The 26,448-nt window shown below is 35.1% G+C and overlaps 3 protein-coding genes across 8 annotated transcripts; 2 read left to right on the forward strand and 1 right to left on the reverse strand.

Moving 5' to 3' along the window:
- LOC109721413 (folate transporter 1, chloroplastic) lies at positions 8,082-16,166 on the forward strand. Of its 2 annotated transcripts, XM_020249046.1 has the most exons (12): positions 8,082-8,203; positions 12,406-12,509; positions 12,593-12,669; positions 13,071-13,147; positions 13,501-13,594; positions 13,842-13,935; positions 14,549-14,622; positions 14,883-14,993; positions 15,201-15,272; positions 15,399-15,419; positions 15,655-15,722; positions 15,891-16,166. In XM_020249046.1, the coding sequence occupies exons 1-12, from the start codon at positions 8,190-8,192 to the stop codon at positions 16,021-16,023; spliced, it is 939 nt and encodes a 312-aa protein (XP_020104635.1). In that variant the 5' UTR covers positions 8,082-8,189; the 3' UTR covers positions 16,024-16,166. The 2 variants fall into 2 exon arrangements, with proteins under 2 accessions (XP_020104635.1, XP_020104643.1); XM_020249054.1 differs by lacking the exons at positions 8,082-8,203; positions 12,406-12,509; positions 12,593-12,669 and adding exons at positions 11,465-11,701; positions 11,817-11,893.
- Positions 16,465-21,063, reverse strand: LOC109721443 (ribosomal RNA small subunit methyltransferase I). 5 transcript variants are annotated; one of them, XR_002219225.1, is made up of 10 exons: positions 20,619-21,063; positions 19,910-19,974; positions 19,507-19,603; positions 19,247-19,375; positions 18,785-18,893; positions 18,542-18,686; positions 18,048-18,090; positions 17,537-17,710; positions 17,220-17,412; positions 16,468-16,645 (listed from the first exon to the last, which is right to left on the reverse strand). XR_002219225.1 is itself a non-coding variant. In XM_020249094.1 (10 exons), the coding sequence occupies exons 1-9, from the start codon at positions 20,811-20,813 to the stop codon at positions 17,238-17,240; spliced, it is 1,038 nt and encodes a 345-aa protein (XP_020104683.1). In that variant the 5' UTR covers positions 20,814-21,063; the 3' UTR covers positions 16,475-16,645; positions 17,220-17,237. The 5 variants fall into 5 exon arrangements, 3 of the variants coding, with proteins under 3 accessions (XP_020104683.1, XP_020104692.1, XP_020104700.1); XM_020249094.1 differs by having other exon boundaries at positions 16,475-16,645; positions 17,220-17,318; XR_002219228.1 differs by lacking the exon at positions 19,247-19,375 and having other exon boundaries at positions 16,465-16,645.
- LOC109721468 (probable ubiquitin-conjugating enzyme E2 16) lies at positions 21,177-26,279 on the forward strand. Its single transcript, XM_020249124.1, has 6 exons — positions 21,177-21,298; positions 21,393-21,496; positions 21,593-21,695; positions 21,792-21,855; positions 24,603-24,691; positions 25,876-26,279. Exons 1-6 carry the CDS (start codon positions 21,269-21,271, stop codon positions 25,969-25,971), a joined length of 486 nt encoding a protein of 161 aa, XP_020104713.1. The 5' UTR covers positions 21,177-21,268; the 3' UTR covers positions 25,972-26,279.

The following is a 26,448-nucleotide window of genomic DNA, read 5'->3' on the forward strand; positions in this document are numbered from 1 at the left end:
AGTTATCTAACATTATCTAAATAGTATAAAGAATTTTCTATCAAAAATTCAAGCAATTTGGATTGCTCTACACCGTTAAACAAGCAAACGGCTCATACAGGCCGTCAAAAATTGTCGATTTTACGACACTTTGATCACCATGTAAACCATTATCAAAATTTATGAAATTTAGTTTCTAGATATTTCAAATACTCTAGATCAACTTCAACGACTCCGATCATCGATTCGGAATCTCGATCATCAAGAACCACTTGATAGGACAAGTGCTCCTATCCTTTTAGAAGGATAGTAGCCGGACCCTATATATATATATATATATATAGTAATGTAATTATATGAACCTTATTTTATAGGATGTAGTGGAAAAATTGATAGTTATAAGTAATTTGTTTGGTTTCATACAATTAAGAATGTAGTTTTAAAATTTTATTTATATTATAATATATGATGAAGAGATTAAAATCAATATAAGTAATTTATATATATTTTTTTCTTATTTAAAAAGTTATTAGATAGGTAAATTTACTTTTTGTTTGAGGGTATTTTTTTCAACTGTTGTAATTAGAACTAAGATCCATTTGAACGTAATTCTATTACTATAATTGGGCCTCCTTATATATTTCTGACTACAGCAATTAAATACAAATGTATCAAATCACACATCAAATTTGAATCTACATATATCAGTGTTGATGCAACTATATATGATCAAATAGTCCCTAAAGGATGTTTGATTCTATAGAAAATGAGGGAAAAAAATTATTTTATGTAATGAAAAATTATAAAATGAGATTTTTCATAATTTTTTTAGAAAAACTAGAAAAACAAAAAGAAGCCTCCTTCGTGAAATCTAAAAAAACAAATAAGTAAAAAATATTTTGAGAAAAATATTTTTTGAAATATTTTTTATGAACCAAATACCGCTTAATGCAGTCGACGAGTCATCACAAGGTGGGCCCGCTGAACAGTAAATTTCACATAAAAATCTGACCATTTCCCTCTTCCTTTCTATCAATGCTTTTGGTGTGCCCCAGGCGCACCACAAACTGTACCCCAAATTAAAATTTCTAGAATATATATATATATATATATATAAAAGTACGTATATTCAAATTTGGGTCTGCCGACAGACCCATTTTTCGGCGGAAAAATTAGCGTCCATTTTTCTCTTTCCGTACGAAAAGTTTTAAATATAAGAATAAAAATAGAAATAGAACAGCAATGAATACGTAAGTTATCTATAACAGATTACTGATGTGAAAATTCAAAAATATAAATTTTTCTATTTAATTTTCAAAGTAAGTTTTCTATAACAGATTACGGGTGTGAAAATCCTATAAAAGATATTTTTTTATTTTATTTTAAAATATCTTTTTTAGATATTATCTATTTAATTTCAAAATATATATTTTTTTAAGATAACGGATTTTATTTTTCTATTTAATTTCAAAAATTTATTTCCTAACAGATTTTATTTTTCTATTTAATTTCAAAAGTAATTTTACAATTAGAGATTATTGTTAATTATTTATCATTTAAAGCATATCTTTCTTAATAGCGTGATTTATTATTTTAAATTTTTAGATACATATTTGGCAATCATATAAAATTGGCCTAAAATTAAAAAAAATTTAAAAAAATTATAACTTTTTCTAATAATTATTATGTGCATTTGCATGTACATTTTACTATATATATATATATATATATATATATATATATATATATATATATATATATATATATATATATTATATGAGTGAGGCTACTATACTATCGGAAGCACGGAGCTTTCCGTGCTTTCAGCTCGTTTTCGATGTTGCGACTTTCGAATCGTCAATCGGCCCCGTTAAACTTGATCTAGAGTATTTGAAGTACCTAGAAAATAAATTTTATGATTTTACGATATCATTTGCCTAGTGAACAGAGGGGCTCAAAATCAACGGCTGAAAATAAAAATCTTACAAAATGTAATAATATGACATTAAAATTTTAAATCAAAAATATTGATCTTGTAAAAGAATTTTCTATCAAAATTTCACGTGATTCGATATTTCTACACTGTTAAACTTGCAAACGGCTCACTACGGCCATTGAAATTTGTTGATTTTGAGCCCATTCAATTACTAGGCAAAATGATATCGAAAATTAATAAAATTTATTTCTAGATACTTCAAATACTCTAGATCCAGTTTAACGAAGCCGATCGACGATTCGAAAGTCGCAACATCGAAAACAAGCTGGAAACACGAAGGCTCGTGCTTCCGATAGCATAGTAGCACTCATCATATATATAATATATATATATATATATATATATAATATATATATATATATAATATAATATATATATAGAGTTGAGCTAGAATACTATCGATAGCAAACGAGCTCCGTTGCAATCCATTTGTTTTCGATGATGGAGCTTCCAAATTGACGATCGATACCGTTGAATATGATCTATACCACTTGAAGTGTTCAGAAATCAAATTTCATACATTTTCGATATTGTTCTCTTATCCATCGAGTGGACACAAAAATGAATGGCTGAAATTGAATATTATTTAAAAATTGATGATAGGAGTCTTGTAATCAAGATCAGAGTATAGATATTATTTTAATAATTTAAAGAATTTCTAATAAAATTTAATTGATTTGGATATCTTTACGCCGTTAAACGAGAAAACGTCTCATATCGATCATTAAAATTATAAATTTTGAAACCCTTTGATCATTAGGCAAATGATGTCAAAAAGATTTGAAATTTGATTTTTAAACACTTCAAGTGGTATAGATCATGTTCAACAGTGCCGATCGTCGATTTGGAGCTCTATCATCGAAAAGAAATGGGTGACAATGGAGTCCGTTTGCTATCGATAGTATTCTAGCTCAATCAATATGAGTTGAGCTAGAATACTATCGATAGCAAACGAGCTCTGTTGTCACCCATTTGTTTTCGATAATAGAGCTTCCAAATCGACGATTGGCATCGTTGAACATAATCTATACCACTTGAAGTGTTTAGAAATCAAATTTTATACATTTCCGATATTGTTCTCTTATCCATCGAGTGGACACAAAAATGAATGGCTGAAAATGAATATATATATATATATATTTATAAATATATTATTTTCTCTGCTGATCTAAAATCTGTTAAGTTTATAATCGCTCTTAATTCACATTATTTGATCATTCAAGAATTTGGAGGAGACGGAGATTCATTTAGAAATGCAGACTTGAGGAATCAAATTTTAGACCTTTTAAAAAAGCAGTCTAAAATTTGACTTCAATGATTATTACAACAATGAGATTTTTTTAATAGATGAGTGCAATAATAAGACAGTTTTGTCTAATGGAGATTAAAATTTGCTCAAATTTGAATATCTAGTCGTCGTTAAGTTTTATACGCATGCGAATTTTATTTTATAATAGATAAGTATATTAGTAATTAAGACAATTTTTTTCTAACTGTAGATTATGTTTCACATGTTTAATATGAGGATAATGTGAGGATCGAACTCTTTGAACTCTTTGACGTTTTCGTCGGCAACCTGGAACTGGCCATCGCCGTGCAAAAAAAAAACTTCATTAATATTAATTTGCATTATGAAAATACTACATATTTTGGAATTTTGGATTCAAGAGAAGGTGGAGTAAGAGTTTGGTGGACAATTAGGGGTGATCTAGAAGTGGCTTTTTGGCTTTGCATCTCCCTTGTCAAAAGTGGGTGGTGCAGAGATAAAGTGAGGGAGATAAAAAGTGGAACGAAATATACGAAATCTCCTTCATCAACCAATTATGCGTCTCCTTTACGAGGAAAGGATGAGTCCACATTTTGCACGTTTCACATTGCAAAGCCCCTTTAATCAAACACCTATAGATTAAAAGGGACTTTTGCGCACAATTTTCCACTCAATATTATTGTCTTTTTCATGCGATCATTTTTTATTTAGTAAATAGTCAAAGGTACCTTACATGGATGATTTTTGGCCCTACAGTGTAAGACGCACTAACAAATTATCTAAACTCAAACATGTTATATCGAGTCTCAAATATGGGGGGTTAGTACTTCAACTCAATTTAATGTAGGCAACTAATATTTTGCAGTAAAAATTTGGTAATAAGGGGGAGTACTTTCCATGCAAAGTTATTCCGCAGCTCATCGATTGATTGTCGGATTAGAGTAAAAAAAACTTCATACATGGGATGGGCTCAGATGTACACTTGACTGATGATTAGCGGGATCGTCGCGTGATTGTAGAGAAACTACACCCAATCACTTGACTTGCAAATTAAAACACTACTAGCATCTCAATTTTTCTTTACGCGAAAGGATTCTATGATGAGTACAACAATTTAATAAGAAGAGCTTTAGGAATGGGGTGTCATTCAATTACAAGGTCAAAAGCTGGGCTTTTAGATTTTGTGGCAGTGAATGGTGAGATACCACTTCACAATAGCAGCAGAAGCACTTATTAGTGCCCGGGCTGTTAGGTCTAGAGCTGCTCTTTTTTTTCTTTTCTTTTTTTCTTTTCGTTTTTTTGAGCCCAATTCAATGTGCCAAACTTTGTTGTTTGCTACGAGAAAAAGAAATTTGTCCTTTTTCCTTGTGTCATCACTGCTGGACCAGTTTGAGAGATTTATTATTTTTTAGTATATATATATATATTAAAAAAATGAGTTGTACCAAAAACTGGACAATAGGAGGCACTAAATTTATCACACATGGTGCGCGGGACAGGAAGCTCTTATTGAAATCTTATAGCCAAAGAATTTAATCCAGCCCAAAAAACAAAAGGAGCACGAGTTTTAAGAATCTTAAATATGTATATCAACATTTTTACTCACGTGCGTGATAAATGCAAAAGATATGTAAAATTAAGGGGCAATTGCTTATATACTTCTGAAAAATTTTCAACTTTTCGATTTAGTCTTCTTAGAAGGTTAATATTGAAAATACCTTTTCTACGTTCCAACCTATTTCTAATATACTCCTAGGGCGTGTTTGGTTCGCTTCTTTTTCACCATAGAATCGGAATCGGAATGGATAAATTCGTTTATGGGTGTTTGGTACGCGGAAGTTCCATTCCGATTCCGATTCTCGAGTGGAATGAGAATCCCCCAATCACCTCTTTTTTCAATCCGGCCTAGGAGGCCGGATTGAAAGTTGAATCCGGACGGAATGAATATTTATTCGGATTAAATTTATTTTTTCAACTTTTTTAATTAAAATATGAGTTAAAATTTTAAAATTAAATATATAATTTTAAATTTTAATTTAAACTTAAATTAAAAATTAAAATTTAATCAAGTATTTCGAATCTAACTTATGAATTTGAATTTAAATTAAATTTTAATTTATATAAAATGTTATTCAAATTTTATTTCAAACTTAAATTAAATTTATGTATTCAAATTAAAATTTAAATTGTAATTTTAAATTTGAATTTGAATAAATCAAAATTTAGTTTCATATTTTAAATTATCCACTCAACTTCAAAGTTTAATTTTTCTAAAAAAATAGATTTAAAATTTTGACATTATTTCAAAATTTTGATGTAAATTTTTAATATTTAATTTTTAATTTGAATTTAAATTAATATATTATAAAGATAATGTTAGTATATTAATTTGATTACATTTTTTATATCCACCTGAACCAAACACCGACAATGGAAATGATTTATTCTGATTTCGATTCAGGTGATGAACCAAACAGAATTAGGTAATGAGTCATTCCGATTCCGATTCCAACTTATTTTGATTCCGATTCCGATTTCGATTCCGACTTCGAACCAAACGCGCCCCTAGAGTTAAAATCTGTTAATTAACTCTGTTATCTCTGTAAAATTACTATTTTGCCATTTCAAATATACCCTTCCACTATCACTGACTTTTTTATTTGTCCTTAAAGTCTGTTAAAATCTGTTAATTAACTCTATTATCTATGTAAAATTACTATTTTGCCCTTTCAAATATACCCTTCCACTATCACTGACTTTCTTATTTGTCTTTAAAGTTGTTAAAATTTGTTAATTAACTCTGTTATCTCTGTAAAATTACTATTTTGCCCTTTCAAATATACCCTTCCACTATCACCGACTTTCTTATTTGTCCTTAAAGTCAGGGGCATTTTGACTTTTGGTCTTTTCCAATATGCCCCTTTACCGTCACCAACACTTCTTATTTGCTCTTAAGTTAAGAGCAAAATTGGTATTTTAATTTTTTTAACTGTGGTAGATATTTAACTCACGTTTAGCCCAAGTTAACTTAACAGGAGATAACTGTGGGGGTATTTTGTAATAACAGTGGAACATATGAGGGATATTTTAGAAAGAAAAAAAAGAATAAATTAGATATTTTCAAACGTATGAGAAGTATATAGGCAATTATCCATAAAATCAATAGATAAGATAGTATATAGATGAATATTCACCTATTATATCATGCAGATATTTAATCCATTAAATGTTGAAAGTGAAAATTGAACTCATGATCTTACAAAATGAGAAGTTGCGCTCACACGAGATGGAGATTTAACTTATTATATAATACAAAAAATTAACCTATTAAATATTAAAGTTAGGGATTTAACTCATGATCTCACAGAACAAAAAAAATTTGGAATTAATTCAAATACCATATTAACTAAAAGATCGAAGTAGCGGTCTCAACTAGAAGTGTGAAATAACTAGATTTCAAATTTGAAATCTCGGATACCAATTATCCCTTAATTAGTTATGCTAGATACAGTCGGTAATATGAGCGCATAATTAATCTCATCTCACGTTTTTTTTTTTTTTTTAAAGAAGACTCTTATGATTAGTATATTTCTCTGTCCCTTGAATTGCTCGCCCTCTTGTTCTCCAACTCCTCTCCTCCTTTCTTTTCATCCAATTTGCTTCCTTGTTTCTTCCTCTTCTTTCATCCATATATATACTTTGTCGTGGAGTTTTGGGGTCCCCATCGCTGAAAAGTGGGAGTGCCCCTCACTCATGAAAGGTTCCTTTTGAGTTACTTGAATTAAATGCTGTAGAGAAGAGACAACAAAGAAGGGAAAGGTCCAAAGATGATGTGGGAGTGATGGGTCCCACTTTGATTCGCCGAAGTTAAGTAATGGAGATTGTGCCAAAGATATGGCGGATGCAGTCCCCCTGATTTAATATCTCTCTATTCCTATTTGGTGTTGCATGATTGTTGCCACATTTGTGCTAAGGTTTCTTATAGAGTGCATATATATATATATATATATATATATATATATAGAATTGAGCTCCTATGTTTTTTAAAATACCAAGTTATTGGTGCTTGTAGATTTTTAGCCATTGAATTAAAAGATATACGGTTAAGATGATGTGGGCTCCCTAAGGTTGAGTGGATGGTTGGTTGAATAGTATAATCTAATGGTTGAAAATGATCCGAAGAATAGATCTAAGGATAAAAAATTTACAAGCACCAAGTACTTGGTACTTTTACAAGCACCATAGCTGGACTCTATATATATATATATTGAGCAATATTACTGGCTAGAGAGAGGAAAAGAGAAAAAACCAAAAATGAACATCATTGTAGGGCGCATTGGTTATACTTTTCTGAGTATAGTATTGTTTGACGATGTGTAATTTGAGCGGTGCTGCTAGACAAATTCTATTTTAGTTTCAAATTTCACAATTCCATTTCGGTTTCTTGTCACATCTGTATTCAATTTGAGTCATAAATTGTATTTTTTAAAAAAATAAACTTAGCTGGAAATATGAATCAACTAGGATTCGAACTTGAAAACTTGGGTATCAACTACTAAATCTTTTGCTACTTGCGCTAGGGACAGTCGGTTTTCAGCCATAAATTGTTGCTTATCATCACTGCTGATTCTCTCCCTCTATCTCTTTCTTTGGGGGAAAACCAAACAATTCTCCCAAGTTTTGCAAGGAGGCCGAAGGATTTGGACCTCAGCTTATTGGGCCGAATATGGCCCGGACCGGATTCTTTAATCCGCAAATATGCCATTCAAAAACAGGCCCGGCCCACAATATCGAGTTGGTTCACTTTACGCGCGAAACCTCGCGCAGTAGGGTTTTCTCCTCCCGACCTTCGCTCGCTTGTGTTGGAACCATAAGCGCCACCCACCGCCTCCTCGTCCTCCTCCGCCGCCGCCGCCGCCGCCGCCGCCGCCGACGACGACGACGACGATGACGACGATGTGGTCGGAGGATTGGAAGTGGGAGAACGCGGCGGCGGGANCATTGCAAAGCCCCTTTAATCAAACACCTATAGATTAAAAGGGATTTTTGCGCACAATTTTCCACTCAATATTATTGTCTTTTTCATGCGATCGTTTTTTATTTAGTAAATAGTCAAAGGTACGTTACATGGATGATTTTTGGCCCCTACAGTGCAAGACGCACTAACAAATTATCTAAACTCAAACATGTTATATCGAGTCTCAAATATGGGGGGTTAGTACTTCAACTCAATTTAATGTAGGCAACTAATATTTTGCAGTAAAAATTTGGTAATAAGGGGGAGTACTTTCCATGCAAAGTTATTCCGCAGCTCATCGATTGATTGTCGGATTAGAGTAAAAAAAACTTCATACATGGGATGGGCTCAGATGTTCACTTGACTGATGATTAGCGGGATCGTCGCGTGATTGTAGAGAAACTACACCCAATCACTTGACTTGCAAATTAAAACACTAGCATCTCAATTTTTCTTTACGAGAAAGGATTCTATGATGAGTACAACAATTTAATAAGAAGAGCTTTAGGAATGGGGTGTCATTCAATTACAAGGTCAAAAGCTGGGCTCTTAGATTTTGTGGCAGTGAACGGTGAGATACCACTTCACAATAGCAGCAGAAGCACTTATTAGTGCCCGGGCTGTTAGGTCTAGAGCTGCTCTTTTTTTTCTTTTCTTTTTTTCTTTTCGTTTTTTTGAGCCCAATTCAATGTGCCAAACTTCGTTGTTTGCTACGAGAAAAAGAAATTTGTCCTTTTTCCTTGTGTCATCACTGCTGGACCAGTTTGAGAGATTTATTATTTTATATATATATATATATATATATATATATATATATATATTAAAAAAAAAAAGTTGTACCAAAAAAAACTGGACAATAGGAGGCATTAAATTTATCACACATGGTGCGCGGGACAGGAAGCTCTTATTGAAATCATATAGCCAAAGAATTTAATCCAGCCCAAAAAAAAAAAGGAGCACAAGTTTTAAGAATCTTAAATATGTATATCAACATTTTTACTTATGGGCGTGATAAATGCAAAGGATATGTAAAATTAAAGGGCAATTACTTATATACTCCTGAAAAGTTTTCGACTTTTCAATTTAGCCCTCTTAAAAGGTTAATATTGAAAATACCCTTTCTACGTTTCAATATATTTCTAATATACCTCTAGAGTTAAAATCAATTAATTAACTCTGTTATACCTGTAAAATTACTATTTTGCCTTTTCAAATATACCCTTCTATTATCACTGACTTTCTTATTTGTCCTTAAAGTTAGAGGCACAAAAAGTATTTTGACTTTTGGTCTTTTCTAATATGCCCCTTTACCGTCACCAACATTTTTTATTTGCCTTTAAGTTAAGGGCAAAATTGATATTTTAATTTTTTTTAACTGTGGTAGATATTTAACTCACGTTTAACCCAAGTTAACTTAATAGGAGATAAATGTGGGAATATTTTGTAACAACGGTGGAACATATAAGGGATATTTTAGAAAAAAAAAAAAAAATAAATCGGATATTTTCAAACGTATGAGAGGTATATAGACAATTATTCATAAAATTGATAGATAAGATAGTATATATATAGATGAAGATTCACCTATTATATCATGCGGATATTTATTTAATCCATTAAGTGTTGAAAGTGAAAATTGAACTCATGATCTTATAAAATGAGAAGTTGCACTCACTGGAGACAGAGATTTAACTCATTATATATAATACAAAATATTAACCTATTAAATATTAAATTTAGGGATTTAACTCATGGTCTCGCAGAACAAAAAAATTTGGAATTGATTCAGATTCCATATTATCTAAAAGATCGAAGTAGCGGTCTCAGCTAGAAATGTAAAATAATTAGATTTCAAATTTGAAATTTCGAATACCAATTATCCCTCAGTCAGTTATGCTAGATACCGTCGGTAATATGAGCGCATAATTAATCTCATCTCACTTAAAAAAAAAAGAAAAAAAAAGAAGAAGACTCTTATGATTAGTATATTTCTCTGTCCCTTGAATTGCTCGCCCTCTTGTTCTCCAACTCCTCTCCTCCTTTCTTTTCATCCAATTTGCTTCCTTGTTTCTTCCTCTTCTTTCATCCATATATATACTTTGTCGTGGAGTTTTGGGGTCCCCATCGCTGAAAAGTGGGAGTGCCCCTCACTCATGAAAGGTTCCTTTTGAGTTACTTGAATTAAATGCTGTAGAGAAGAGACAACAAAGAAGGGAAAGGTCCAAAGATGATGTGGGAGTGATGGGTCCCACTTTGATTCGCCGAAGTTAAGTAATGGAGATTGTGCCAAAGATATGGTGGATGCAGCCCCCCTGATTTAATATCTCTCTATTCTGATTTGGTGTTGCATGATTGTTGCCACATTTGTGCTAAGGTTTCTCATAGAGTGCATATATATATATATATATATATAATTGAGCTCCTATGTTTTTTAAAATACTTGGTGCTTGTTGATTTTTAGCCATTAGATTAAAAGATATACGGTTAAGATGATGTGGGCTCCTTAGGGTTGAGTGGATGGTTGGTTGAATAGTATAATCTAATGGTTGAAAATGATCCGAAGAATAGATCTAAGGATAAAAAATTTACAAGCACCAAGTGCTTGGTACTTTTACAAGCACCATAGCTGGACTCTATATATATATATATTGAGCAATATTACTGGCTAGAGAGAGAGGAAAAGAGAAAAAACCAAAAATGAACATCATTGTAGGGCGCATTGGTTATACTTTTCTGAGTATAGTATTGTTTGACGATGTGTAATTTGAGCGGTGCTGCTAGACAAATTCTATTTTAGTTTCAAATTTCACAATTCCATTTCAGTTTCTTGTCACATCTGTATTCAATTTGAGTCATAAATTGTATTTTTTTAAAAAACAAACTTAGCTGGAAATATGAATCAACTAGGATTCGAACTTGGAAACTTGGGTATCAACTACTAAATCTTTTGTTACTTGCGCTAGGGATAGTCGGTTTTGAGCCATAAATTGTTGCTTATCACCACTGCTGATTCTCTCCCTCTATCTCTTTCTTTGGGGGAAAACCAAACAATTCTCCCAAGTTTTGCAAGGAGGCCGAAGGATTTGGACCTCAGCTTATTGGGCTGAATATGGGCCGGACCGGATTCTTTAATCTGCAAATATGCCTTTCAAAAACAGGCCCGGCCCACAATATCGAGTTGGTTCACTTCACGCGCGAAACCTCGCGCGGTAGGGTTTTCTCCTCCCGACCTTCGCTCGCTTGTGTTGGAACCATAAGCGCCACCCACCGCCTCCTCGTCCTCCTCCGCCGCCGCCGCCGCCGCCGCCGACGAGGACGACGACGACGACGACGATGTGGTCGGAGGATTGGAAGTGGGAGAACGCGGCGGCGGGAGCCGTCGCCGGGTTCGCCACCGTCGCCGCTCTCCACCCTCTCGACGTCGTACGCACCAGGTTCCAAGGTCTCTCTCTCTCTCTCTCTACATCTCTCTCTCTAGCTCTCTCTACATCTCTCTCTCTAGCTCTCTCTCTCTCTCTCTCTAGCGCTCTCTCTAATTTCATGTCTTTTTGCGTCAGTGAGTGATGGGCGACCGTCGATTCTTCCACAGTACAAGAACACGGGGCACGCGATCTACACGATCGCGCGATCCGAAGTTGGTTCCTTCATCCAATAAACACATCAACTCTCATATTTGTTGTTGTAGTTCGATTGATCAGTGGCGTATTTGTTCGTTTTCATGTGTTTTTTTGGATTGTAGCAATTTATTGTTATAACACTCTTTACTGCTATTTGCAATTTATTGTCGTTAAAATGAACCTGATGATCTGAAACTGGCATCTTGGCTCTGGACACTTACTGTTAGTTCTCTTTTCTCTTTATTGTGCTTGCTTTGCTGCTTGAACTGATCTAGCATTTTAGCATTGTGCTCGATTACGCGAATCAAATTGATCCAACATCTTAACTTTCAATTTGCTGGGGAGTTTTTTTTTCCCCCTCTTTATTGTTCTAACTATGCTCTGTGAACTGACCTGCTTCTACCATTTGCATCTTTAAGGGCCTCAGAGGGCTTTATGCTGGTTTTTCTCCGGCAGTTCTTGGATCTNCTCCGCCGCCGCCGCCGCCGCCGCCGCCGCCGACGACGACGACGACGATGACGACGATGTGGTCGGAGGATTGGAAGTGGGAGAACGCGGCGGCGGGAGCCGTCGCCGGGTTCGCCACCGTCGCCGCTCTCCACCCTCTCGACGTCGTACGCACCAGGTTCCAAGGTCTCTCTCTCTCTCTCTCTCTCTCTCTCTCTCTCTCTCTCTCTCTCTAGCGCTCTCTCTAATTTCATGTCTTTTTGCGTCAGTGAGTGATGGGCGACCGTCGATTCTTCCGCAGTACAAGAACACGGGGCACGCGATCTACACGATCGCGCGATCCGAAGTTGGTTCCTTCGTCCAATGAACACATCAACTCCTTATTTGTTGTTGTAGTTCGATTGATCAGTGGCGTATTTGTTCGTTTTCATGTGTTTTTTGGGATCGTAGCAATTTATTGTTATAACACACTTTACTGCTATTTGCAATTTATTGTCGTTAAAATGAACCTGATGATCTGAAACTGGCATCTTGGCTCTGGACACTTACTGTTAGTTCTCTTTTCTCTTTATTGTGCTTGCTTTGCTGCTTGAACTGATCTAGCATTTTAGCATTGTGCTCGATTACGCGAATCAAATTGATCTAACATCTTAACTTTCAATTTGCTGGGGAGTTTTTTTTTCCCCCTCTTTATTGTTCTAACTATGCTCTTTGAACTGACCTGCTTCTACCATTTGCATCTTTAAGGGCCTCAGAGGGCTTTATGCTGGTTTTTCTCCGGCAGTTCTTGGATCTACTGTTTCATGGGGCCTGTACTTCTTCTTGTAAGTTATATCTGAATCTCCTTTTTCTTATACAAGGCAAGATCCCATTCTTCTTACTGTATATAAGTTCTTATGTGTGCATGTAAGGTTGAAAAAAAATATAAAGTTTGATTTGTGCTATTGCTCAAGTCGCATAAGGCATTTTTGACCTAGTTTTTCTTTTTATGAATCTGCAAATTCAGATTCACTGTTTCGTTTGATAGTTGGCCTTTCTTTCTGCTTGTCACCTTTTTAAAAATTGTTTAAAAGTTGGAACTGGGTAGGTGTTTAGTGTCCATTTACAAAGAATTGATTAAAGAGAATTGTTCCTTTTCAATAATATGTTTAAATCCCTTTGCGTTTTTATCTTATAGCTATAGTAGAGCAAAGCAAAGGTACCACAAAGGGGATAATGACAAACTCAGTCCGGGGCATCATCTAGCCTCAGCTGCAGAAGCAGGTGCTTTGGTCAGTACTCTCTTGGATTGTGTAAATCATTGTGAGCCATTTCTAATCATTTTCACCCTTTCTTGTTTCTCCTCTTTAATTTTTGTAAAATGAAAATTTATTTGTGTAGTTTTAAGTTTACAATTTTGATCTTAATTGGACATTGTTTACTGTTCTAACTAGCATCATCTCTTATCCCTCCCCGAAGATTTATTTTTTCTTAAGTTAATTCCTTGCATGATGTATGATGAGACTATTTTGAAACCAGGTATGCTTGATTACGAACCCTATTTGGCTTGTGAAGACAAGATTGCAACTTCAAACACCTAAACATCATTCTCGACCTTATGCGGGATTTTCAGGTACTTATGACTGAAATGACAAGCATATGAATCAGCATACTAAAGTTTAAACGTGCTTGGGGAACTATATGCTAGGTCCTTTCTGATGTAAATTTGTGTTCGGACTCCTCATTTTGACCGATTATCTTTACTATTTGGACTTTTAGCAGTACTTGTGTAAATTAATTTGAGCACCAGCTAAGACGTCAGTTGCTTGGGTGAGAGAGTTATATGAGCCTGTTTTGTATCAGGAAGGAAAAGATAAAGTAGACACATTATTACTGTGATACATGTCTTAGATGGACAATGCATTGCATCTTCTCCTATTAGGTAAGACAAAGAAACTTGCATAATTATGTATCCACTTATTTGTCCTTTTTCTTCTAACGCTATTAAAAATCACGCAGTTGAAGTTTTTATTCTGTTCGCTGATCTGCATGGCTTGTACTGGTCAAAAAGCTATCTAAAGATGGCTTGTCTTTTGTTCATTAATCATTTTTGCTATAGTAAAATCTACATCGATATATTTCTGGCCTTTTAAGTATGTATGAATTAATAAATTTTTATGACATGCATTAATATCCTTCTTTTAAACTGTTTTCTGCCTTTGCTTGTTTTGCGATGGTAAGGTCAGATGCTTTGCGAACCATCTTGAAAGAGGAAGGATTGAGTGCACTTTATAGAGGGATTGGACCTGGCCTTTTGCTTGTATGCTTTCTCATTCCTCATATTAACCTTGAACCTTGTGCGACTTTATGCTTAAACTGTTGTCTTTTGTATCAACTGTATTGAGAGAAATAACATAATATCACGTTAATACCTTGACTGGCAAATTGCTTTCATGAAGTGCAGTACCCAATCCTTACATAATATGTATTGGATTTATAGTAAAGTTCTTCTATAAAGAACAGGTTTATTTTCATTTCAAATCATTTCTATGTACTTGAAGGCGTCCTCTTTATCTACAGGTCACTCATGGTGCAATACAGTTTACAGCATATGAGGAACTTCGCAGTACTTTTATCTATATTAAGAGTAGAGAAGTGAGGACTAAGAACACTGGTGGTGAGGAGTTACTGGTAATGGGCTATAAACTGATGCATACTTGTTTTGGAAGTAATGCATGATTGTCTTAATATGGCTACCTTGAATTGGTTTTCAGGTGTCATAAGTTAAACCTCTACCTAGACTGGGTTGTCGTCATAATTTGTCTTTCAGCTACAATTATTATATACACGTATCGATACATTTGTCTAATAGTATTTTTGTTTTTATTCTGCTGCTAGAATTCTTTTGATTATGCCACACTTGGGGCTGCCTCAAAACTTGCTGCAATTCTGCTCACATACCCTTATCAGGCAAGTTCCTTATTTAGGCTGATTCTAGAGCCCGTAAAAGCGAACAGTATTTTATAGTGCTGAATTTACCGGGTTTTAATGGATACTGATTGCACATTTGATTTGACTATCCTATTCTTCTTGCAGGTTATCCGAACTCGCTTACAGGTAAAAGTGATCCTACCTTTCTAGTTTGCATTACATGTTGTGCCTGTGCCTCTGGATGATTATGGTCAAAAAGCGAAAAATCATTACTACTTTTAGTCAGTTGAGGCCTTTGCTTTTGGTCTAAAGGGCAGTTATTTGAGCTCAGAAAAAGATCTCAAACGGTACATCTGCCCCGGGAACTTGTTCTCATGCTTTTGCTTCCTTGATTTGACGATTCTTGGCGATAATATTGCAGCAACGACCTAGTAGCAAAGGAACTCCAAAGTACTTGGATAGTTGGCATGTAGTGAAGGAAACTGCAAAGTGAGTTATGTTATTTGCTTTGTTTCTCCGACTGATCCTCAGATATTTTCTCAAGTTTTTGCTTGTACTTTTAATCTGCTTTGGTCCTTTTCTTCCTATGCAGCTACCTAGCTATTGCCTGCTACAACATCGGCCAGGTTTTGAATTGTTTTAAATTTTCCTTTTCAGGTTTGAAGGTGTTCGTGGGTTTTATAAGGGCATCACATCCAACCTGTTGAAAAATCTTCCTGCTGCTTCGATAACATTTGTTGTGTATGAGAATGTTCTCAAGATATTTAGAGTAGCCAAGGGACAAAGCTGATGCATCAAATTAAATTTTCTCTTGAAGCATAGCATTTTGTTTTGTATTTACAATATATTAATACTAGACGTAGAAATGAATGTCAAAATTTTTGAGACTTATTCTTCATAGTGGGAGCAAAATGACGAGTGGCAATTTTGAAATGAAACGTTTTAGGATGGCCTCAAAAGTATGATTTTTTAAGCCATTCCAATTTCCAAGTTCTTAAAACAGTCACGCGTGCCAAAGAATGTTTTTCTCCTGCAGCACCTGAAAATGACCAACTACGATTTGCGTCTAATTCTACCCAATTTCTAACACGAAAGTACTTTTAAATTGCGGATCCAGTTGCCAAATGAAGTTTCATGTTGCCAAATGAAGTTTTGTAGCTTGGAATGCATGGCCATACAAGTGAATAAAACTAGCTAATCTTCCATCAGATGAGACTCANGGAAGTGCGAGCCGTTAAAAAAATGTCATCATACTTTGTCTCCGGTACCTGTAAACCTTCTTAAACTTGATTGGAAGTGCGAGCCGTTAAAAAAATGTCATCATACTTTGTCTCCGGTACCTGTAAACCTTCTTAAACTTGATTGGAAGTGCGAGCCGTTAAAAAAATGTCATCATACTTTGTCTCCGGTACCTGTAAACCACTCCAAAACATAAGCACAATAGCTGCAAGAATGATTGCACTTGTGTGAATAACCCGTCCTTCCTCATTCAGACATGGTAACATGCTAGTATTCCTGGTATTAGGGAAAACAGAAAAAAAAATTGACAAATATAGATAAACAAGTCTATTAACTTTATACTGCCTTTACGGCAAGCACTAGGTTTAGATTCTGGGCATTGACACAATTAGATGATTAAAAAAAAAAGGGGAAAAAACACTCTCATAATGCATAGCTATGAATGATTCATTTTTGAGAGGACAGGTGTTAAAGGTATCCATTCTTGCAGTTTCTTGAATACACAATTATTAACAGCAAAAATCATGTGCTTAGGCAGCTGGAATTGGCTTAATATAAGTTACTTGATATTTGTTAAAAGAAGCACAAGAAATTACAAATAAAAGAATCAATAACGGACCGCTGATATAGAAGGCATTGGTCATTATCTACTATTACGCATATGGTAGTGCTAGCTTACTATGAGCAGATATTTCGCATATACAGCTTTAAACTACCAACTGAGGAATACCTAGCCTGAAAACCCACCTGCATCCTAGCTTCCGTTTATTTTCCGAACAGCCTCAGTGCAAGTGCATATACATCTTTCCTTTTTGCCGATGTTCCCTCAGAAACCATTTTCACTGCCTGTAGTTTGCATTTGAAATATTCCCATAAAGATAAGAGAAATGCCAAAACTACAAGGTGTCAAGGAACCGGAAAAAGACCAAGTGCTTCTGATCTTCCAAGTGAAGAAGAAAATATGCAAAAACATCAGAACTACAGAATGATATTAGTATAAAAGATATGATGTTAGGTAAAAGAAAAATGAAAATTGATAAAAATTGACCCAGACTGAAATATACCATGGAAAGGCTATGGCCACTTGAGATCAATTCTCTTAGTTCAAGCTCAAGGTGGTCTTCAGATGGAGCTTCATCAGCTGGTTTCTCCTTTCCATCTATTAGAAGGGTGATTTCTCCCTTTGGTTGTTGAGCTGAAAAAGCTTCGCAGGCTTCACCCAGATTGCCTCGCCAAAACTGGAATAGAAAATTACGTGGATACATCAAAACAGTGAACAAAACCAGAAAATGAATCAAGAGATATCATGGAGAATAATACGTGAATAACAAAGCCATCACACTAATTTAAGTTTGATAATGTTCTAGATGTCATACTTTTTTTTTTTTTTTCTCCTTTCCCTCATGGAATTCTAAGAAGTTAAGATAAACTATATAAACTTAATGTATACAAAGTCATAGGCTCGTAGGTTCAAGAGCCTGACCGACTACCCCGGAATATAAGATGATGAAACCTAAGAAGTGCCAACACTGAAGCTGGAATTTTATGTGAAAGTAGTAATTTGATTGCAAGTACCTCCTCGTGTATTTTGGTCATCTCCCTTGCAATAACACATGACCTGTAAACAAAATGCATCGGTAAGAAAATTTGCACATGGATTTCGTGATTTATGTTCTAACAAGCTTGTAGCTATATGAAACAAGAAAAAAATAAAAAAAATATTTTCTACTTGTGAAACAAAATGAAACCTATTCTAAACATTGCTACAGGTCATCTTATTTCAAAATGTGACCAATTGAGGGAATCGATCACCACCTTTAGTAAAATTTCTTCAAAAAGGTTTGGAAATTGATCAAATGTTCACTAAAAAATAGGAAAAACCAATTTTATAAATCCATTATCTAAATCAATCACTAAACCATTATCTAAATCAATCACGTAAACATTTCTTCAAAAAGGTCTGGAATATAGATGACGAAGTAGCCCTCAATCAATAAACCAGTAAAAACAAAAGGTATCATTTTCCGTTTAAGAATAAAATGAAAATAATCTACAGAATTTGACATAACCTTGTATCACCAAAAATTGATGAGGCTTCTTCAAGAAATTGGTGAATTTTATGAGGCGGAACAAAGAATATCTGTGTTGCAGTTTCATTAGCAGAAATCTTCAGTCTCTCTCTTCTTGACGCAGCATGCTTGGGTAGAAATCCAACTGTGAACAACATTAACATAACAGCAATCATGAAGATCACTCAAACATCAAATATAGTTCTTCATTAATGAAGTAATTATCTATAGAAGGGCTGTTACCAAATGTAAACTCATTAGTGGGTAGTCCAGATGCAGAAAGAGCAGCAAGCAAAGCAGATGGTCCAGGAATAGGAATTACAGGGATATTCTCGGCAGCACATAACTTTGCCTGCAACCATATAATAAGATAGTAGATGTTCAAAATCAGTACTTACTGATAAAAGTAAAGTTCCATGTGTCAGTTGCATACTAATTTCTTTCATATGTTCCACTAAGCACTAATTAGTTAGGACAACTAAAGATACGTAGTCCTTACTAGGGAAAGAAATAAATTATTGACAGTTCAAAGCTATTCTGATGTAGTCCAAAAGGCAACTATTTGGAAAAGAGTGTTTTTTTTTTTTTTTTTGTTGGGGGGCGCTGGGGGCTGGGGTTGTTTTGCGCGTGGTGGTGTGGGCAGGGTTGGGTGGTGTTGTGGGGTGTGGGAGAGACAGCATTAAATGGTAGAATTAGTTCACCTACCAATTCCATGCCTGGGTCACTGATGCATGGAGTACCAGCATCACTAATCAATGCAACAATATCTCCTTCTTGAAGTCTCTTTAAGATTGAGGTTTGGCGTTCAAACTCATTAAACTTGTGATAGCTAAGCTGCAAATCTAAATTTGATCATTAGTAGGGAGGAAAAAATTGATATGATTCCCAATCTGCTAGCTTACAGCATAGGAAAATTCACACTGAAACCAAATAAAAGCAATAGAACTATATGTTAGAAACCTTACAAGAGGTGTCTTAATATGGTAATGTTGAAGCAGCTTTCCAGAGTGCCTTGTGTCTTCTGAAAGTATCACATCTGCAGATTTTAGGACACGTAATGCCCTAGAAATGATCCATATGGTATGAAAAAGTTGATCAAACACAAACAGAAATATTAGTATATTATTGAAGTCAAACAAGTTTATAAAGATAACAGAAAGCTAACGAAGCATAAAAATCGTGCCATTTAGAAATAAAAGATGCCACATTGTCTTGCTTAATTACCCACCTACTTCTGCTATAACTTTCAGAGTTAAATGGGCCCTCAACTATCCTTTCACGATGTAGCAAAGTGAAGAAAAACTTAAATATGCCGAAAAATAAATAGAATATAGATATGGTTCTCTGCTAACAACCCAGCACACATACCTCAAGGTGATATCTTCGAGATTGCCTATCGGTGTTGCTACAAGATACAATCCAGATTTTAGATCCTGTAGATATAACGGAAATTTTAAACAAAACAAACTATGCAGCCTAGATATATATAGGTTACAAATATAACAAAATTTCTGCTAGAATTATGTTATACTCACTCAATGTATAAAAGGACTACAGAGCATACATTAAACCATTTATATGTTATATGTAAATTGATACCTAAATCTAATTTAGCGAAACTTGAAGAACCTAACAATATTAGTTCTAATCTGCTTAGTAGATCAAGGCTTCATTACAATTAGGAAGTGAAATTGAAAACCCTACACTAATTGGCCCTTCCAGTTGGAATAAATTTCCAATAATCATATAGAGTTAACTATATTTGTCAAGTCAAAAAGACACTTCGAACCCTACAGTTCACATTGCTAGTACACATCAATCCCCTTAAAAGTAAGTTATGGTTTAAAATATCAATAATTCCAACAACTAGCACAAATTAAGCCTACTAAGCAGGATTCACACTGCTATATCTTCACCTTTTTGTTTTTCCATTCAATCTATAACAGTAAATAACCAGCTGAAACAGTGGCATCTAGAGGTGCCATAAGCTCCAAAAAACACGCGGATTAGTTCGATGAAAACTACACAAAATTGATCAAAAATCGTCGTATAAAAAGATGGGGAAAGGGAGAGCGACCGATTTAGAGGGGCCCGGAGGAGTCGGCGCGGGGTGCTCCGTTGCATTAAGCGGAGAAGAAGAGCAAAAGCGAGTGGGGATAGAGAAAGAGAAGGAGAAGGGGGGTTTCGTTCGTCGAAAACGAGGGGAGAAGAGGAGGCGCGGGAGGTGAAGAGGAGGCGCAGGGAAATAGCGAGGACGGAGAAGGGACGCCATGGTTGTTCTGCTTGGTTCATGGGCGAATTACTTAAACCGGGTTCACGGGTTTTTATTTTCCCTCCGAATACAAAAATTCTCAAATCCCCCTTGCAATTTCGCATTTTACGTTCAGTAAAATGTATGGATAGTACCTGTACTATTTCCATATTGCAACTTGCTTTACGAAATGTATGGGTTTAGTCCCTGTACTATCCCAATATCTCAACAGTTGGTTGTGTAGCGAATCTAATACTCTAATAATAGTAAGGTTAGAGATCTATGTGTAAAATAAGAAAACTCGAGGAGAAACTAGCAATTAACGCTAAAAAGAAAGGAGGACCTCGGTGTAAATTTGCCCTCATCGTGTAAAGTCCACAAAGTAAAGTTCGCACCGAAACAGAGTAAAGGCGACTCTCTCTCTCTCTCTGTCTCTCTCTCTCTCTCTCTCTCTCTATACGCGGAGAGAAACGATAATGACCAGTTCCTCGGGTCCTTCTCGCAAGGTATCATCGTCTCTCTTCCCCGATTCTCCCCCGATTTTCTCCCAATTATCGCCAATTTTTGGCGATTAATCCCTCAATTTCTTCGAGCTGGTAGGCCCTAAGCAAGATCGCCGCAAATCGCCTCCAAAAGGAGCTCGCGGAATGGCAGGTCAACCCCCCCGCCGGATTCAAGCACAAGCCCACCGATAATCTCCAAAGGTGCTCGCTTTCGATCGATTCCTCAAACCCTAGCTCCTGTTGCGATCGTTTGTGATCTTATTATGATGTTTCTTTGGGGTTTTGGATCGGTTGTAGATGGGTAATCGAGGTATTGGGGGCGCCGGGGACGCTTTATGCGAATGAGACGTACCAGTTGCAGGTCGATTTCCCGGAGCATTACCCCATGGAAGCTCCCCAGGTGATCGACGGAGTTGAATTGGCTTTTGGATTGTGTTTTGTTCATTTAAAATTGCTAACTTTGATATGAGTGAGGGTTTTGTCTTTTGATCATCAGGTCATATTTCTCCATCCCGCGCCTTTGCATCCGCATATATACAGTAACGGGCATATCTGTTTAGGTGAGTAGAGATCATTGATGGAATTCTCGCTCGAGCGTTTCCTTTTGTGCGCGCGCGCGGCCACGCGTGCATGCATGTGTGCGCCCGCGTGTGCTCGTGTATGTTGTTTGTGCTATATTGCATCTTGTGGGCTCGATCTTCAGGGAGCTCACGTCTTTGCTATTGTGAAATTTTGAAAATTGATTTTTTTTTTTTTTTAAGGGCAGGTTCTAGTTGCTCTTTAATGTGTTTTGCAGGTTCATATCTAGAAGCTAAGAAACGTTATTAAAGAAAATTATAAATGGTTGTTTGTGCTAGTGTATGGTTTTCTAATCTTCTGATAAGTGTCGTATGATTTTGTGGATTATTAGTGAAGAGCGAACGTGATTTAATTCGTAGGTGAAATTGGTTGACTCGCAAGAAAAATCAATGGAAGAATTAAGTGATGAAGAAAATTATCCAGTGACTTAGATTAGACAAGTGGTTATGGTGGCAGCGAGATTCCCAAAAAGTTGCAGAAATGAGCAGCATAATTAATGTAACAGCAACAGAGCTCGTGTCTGTGCGTGTGTGTTTTCATTCTGGGTGAAATTTTCTCCCGTTTACTAGCTTCTTCACCACCTTCCTTATCCTTATATTTTGATGTTAGGAAAAATAATGGTAATAATTGTAGAGATTTACTTTTTGGAAGTTCTTTAAAATTTTAGTCGTTATAGAATCTTGACCCAAAAAATGTTGTACATCAGTGTTGCAAAAAGTCTTCTGGAAAATGGACAATTTTTGTGTCAAGAGAGACTATTTCTGTCGACATGCCAATATAGACTCAGAGACTGTCACGTGTGTTTTACCTATGCCAGTAAAGAATATTTGGATAAAAACCCAGAGGCTGTCGCATCTGTTCTCAATATGCCACCAACGAACTTTTGGATAAAGACTCAGAGCCTGCCGCATGTGTTCCTGCTGAAGACCAAGATAGAATGAGCACTTGCGTATTAATGGACTGCCGTCGTTGTTGGCCCTATGAAGGATTTCATTCTTCTGAGATGTCCGTCTGTGCAAATGTCGCTACATAAATTGTGTGGTTTATTAGAACTCGGAAGAAAAAAATATGATAGTTTTAATGTAGGTGGATCTATAATTAATGGGATTGTTCTATTATATTCCGATATTGGTGTGAATCTTGGTTACATTTATATATTTTAAGGATAAAAACATGGGAGATTGATTGGCTCTTGCTATATGAATTGTGCCAACCATGGCTAATGCACCTTTTCCTGTGGAGGATTTATGAATCGCATGGCAGTCTTATCAAGGAGACGAGGATCAAGAGAAAATTATTGCACTATAAAATTTTTCTGGTAAAAATTAAAAAAGACTGCACAAATCATTAGGTTCTCTCATTTGTCCTGTAGAATGGCTCTTGCTATATGAATTGTGCCAACCATGGCTAATGCACCTTTTCCTGTGGAGGATTTATGAATCGCATGGCAGACTTATCAAGGAGACAAGGATCAAGAGAAATTATTGCACTATAAAATTTTTCCGGTAAAAATTAAAAAAGACTGCACAAATCATTAGGTTCTCTCATTTGTCCTGTAGAATGGCCATGTATTAGCATGAAATGAATGCTGGATTTAGATCCTTGGGCATTGTGGAGCTGTTGAGTACAGTTGCCTTTTGATAAATCAATGTTCATTTTTCTTCTCATTCTGTGGGTTGTTTTTCCCTTTCTCTTTCTTGTTTCCAAGATAATAGTTCAGTCCTTGTCTATTTTACCATTCATCAAACTAATGAATTTGAGAAGTGCCTTTAGTTCCATTTGCATGTTTCTGTAATTGAAAGAAAGCCTTTCACTTGGAGATATTTGGAATTATTTGTCATGTAAAGGATGTTTAACTACAAATCTTCAAATTCTTAATTGATAAGCAATTAAGAAGCTGAAATTATTGGACCATAAATTCGGGAAGTGCATGAGGCCTGGTACAATGTAGATTTGGAGAGAAAATGCTATGGGACCAGAGTAAAGTTTCAATGCTTCATTCAGTGATTGATACATATGCCAAGAAGTGTCGGGATAAAACAAGGGAAGTGTTAATTTGGCTTTGTTTATGCTGTCTAAGGAACTTCTATAGCTGTTTCTGTGGTTAAAACTGTACGGCCAGACATCAAGGACATTTTATAAGGTAGGGTGGGTCAAACAAGTTAACTATTTGATATAATTAACTTCGTATTTTCTTTCTTTCTTGTTTATTTTACTAGGTTTCCCATGACAAAACAGAATTGGAAAATTCTCTGTAATTTTACTTGTGTTATTTGCCTATCCTGCAGTACAGAAAGAAAAACTTACAAGACATCTGAAATGTTCGTAATGCCGGGATTCTTTTTGTTCACACCTTAACCATTTAAGCTTGCAGTGTATTTGAAACTGATGATAACTGCTTTCCTGCATAATAATATTTCTGTTTCATCTCACTTCATGCCATATGTCAATAACTATGTTGCTTGAACTGAATCACGATATTGCATCAGATATCCTTGTGATTCAGCAGGGAAAGTATCATATAGTTACTTTTCCTATTTTCTTTTCTTCCTTCTTGTTTCAACAACTTAACAATCTTTACCTTATCATTTGCATTCTTATTAGAGTACTACTGTTAGATTTTATTGAAGAAAGATGAACCTAAACTGCTGCAAGAATTTACATTGTTGATTTTAATAAAAGGTTCATTACATAATTTGGATTTTTGGTTTTTGGCTATTTTTGGCAGATATTTTATATGATTCCTGGTCGCCAGCAATGACTGTTAGTTCTGTTTGCATCAGCATTCTGTCCATGCTGTCGAGCTCAACTGTGAAGGTTTGTGTCTTGCTTCATAATTCATTAAACTCAAGTTGTTTAGGCCCCATATATATATATATATATATATATATATATATATATATGCAAATTTATCTATCTACATATACCACTAGAAAGTGCAGATTCATATTAAAAAGCAAAAAAAATAAATTGTTATCATAAGTTTGGGAATTGATTCAAGGGCGAAATCTTTGTTGTATAAGAAAGAATATATTTAAAGAAGGGGCACAGTTTTGTAACTACAATAGTGTGTGTATATATATAGAATGTGGCTGGAATGCTATTGATATAGTGTTTACTATCAACTTTTTACCTCTCAAATGCATTGGGTTTAGTGGGGTTAGGTGGAATAGTAATGATCCAGGGCTACAAAATAGATAGTAAACACTATTCATTTACTATCAATAGTAGTCCAGGTGAACTCTCTTTGTCTCTCCCCCTCTTCCTTTCTCTTTATATATAAAGTTGAGCTAGAATACTATCGGTAACAAACAGGCATTGTTGCTTCTAATTTGTTTTCGATGATGGAGCTTCCGAATCGACGATTGGCACTGTTGAACATAATCTAAACCGTTGAAAGTATCTAAAAATCAAATTTTATTTATTTTTTATATTGTTCTCTTGTGCATCAAGTGGACACAAAAATAAACAGCTAAAAATAAATATCCTTCAAAAAGTGATGATATGATTTTTGTAATCGAGATCAAGATTGTAGATCTATTTTAAATTGTTTAAAGAATTTTCTAATAAAATTTCAACTAATTTGGATTCCTTTACGCTGTTAAACGAGCAAACACCTTATATCGACCCTTTAAAATTATAAATTTTGCAACCCTTAGATCATTAGGTCAATGATGTTGAAAAGATTTAAAATTTGATTCCTAAATGCTTCATGTGGTATAGATTATGTTCAATGGTGTCGATTGTTAATTTGGAGGCTCCATCATCAAAAATAAATTAGTAGCAATGGAGTCCGTTTGCTACCGATAGTCTTCTACACCAACACACACACACACTCTCTCTCTCTCTATATATATATTAAGTTTTTGGAGGGCGTGTATGAAAGAATCATAATTTGAAAGGTTCTATATTTGTGTGTTTGTTTTTCAGGGTACATTTCTAAACATGTCATTTCATTAATTTTGTTCATTTATTGACTCTTTCAACCTTTCTAACTGCAGCAACGCCCAGCTGATAACGATCGCTATGTCAAGAACTGTAGGAATGGTCGTTCTCCTAAGGAGACGAGGTGGTGGTTCCATGATGACAAAGTTTAAAAGCACAATGACAACCATTTGGGCTTCTCTTCAAAAAGCGAATTGGCTCTCATTGTTGAGAAGCAGCAATTAGTCATTTAAGCAATGGTTTCATGAGCAGCTGTAAACTTGCATGTTAGGAGGCATTTGTAAAGTCTGACAAACTGTATCCATCTTTACTATTTACACTCTTGAAAGGAAAAAAAAAAAAAAAAAAAAACTGTATCTACCCTAATAGTCAATAAGTCAATGCAGTGCTTTATATGTAATGGAGCTTGCCACTCAGTTTTTCTATCTTAATTTCGGTTGTACTTTCGTATACATTTAAATTTTGCACTGCATTAATTTGCAAATTATGGAGTTTATTGCTATCTGTTGATTTTTTGTTGTTTTTGCTTTCTGTAATCTCATCCGACGGAATTAAATGCCTTGGTTTCAAGTGCTTGTGCTGAAGAATACAGAGATATGTGTCAGTATGATTTTGCTCTTGCTCGAATG

This window comes from Ananas comosus, linkage group 1, assembly GCF_001540865.1.
Source record: "Ananas comosus cultivar F153 linkage group 1, ASM154086v1, whole genome shotgun sequence".
In the NCBI taxonomy this organism is placed as follows: Eukaryota; Viridiplantae; Streptophyta; class Magnoliopsida; order Poales; family Bromeliaceae; genus Ananas; species Ananas comosus.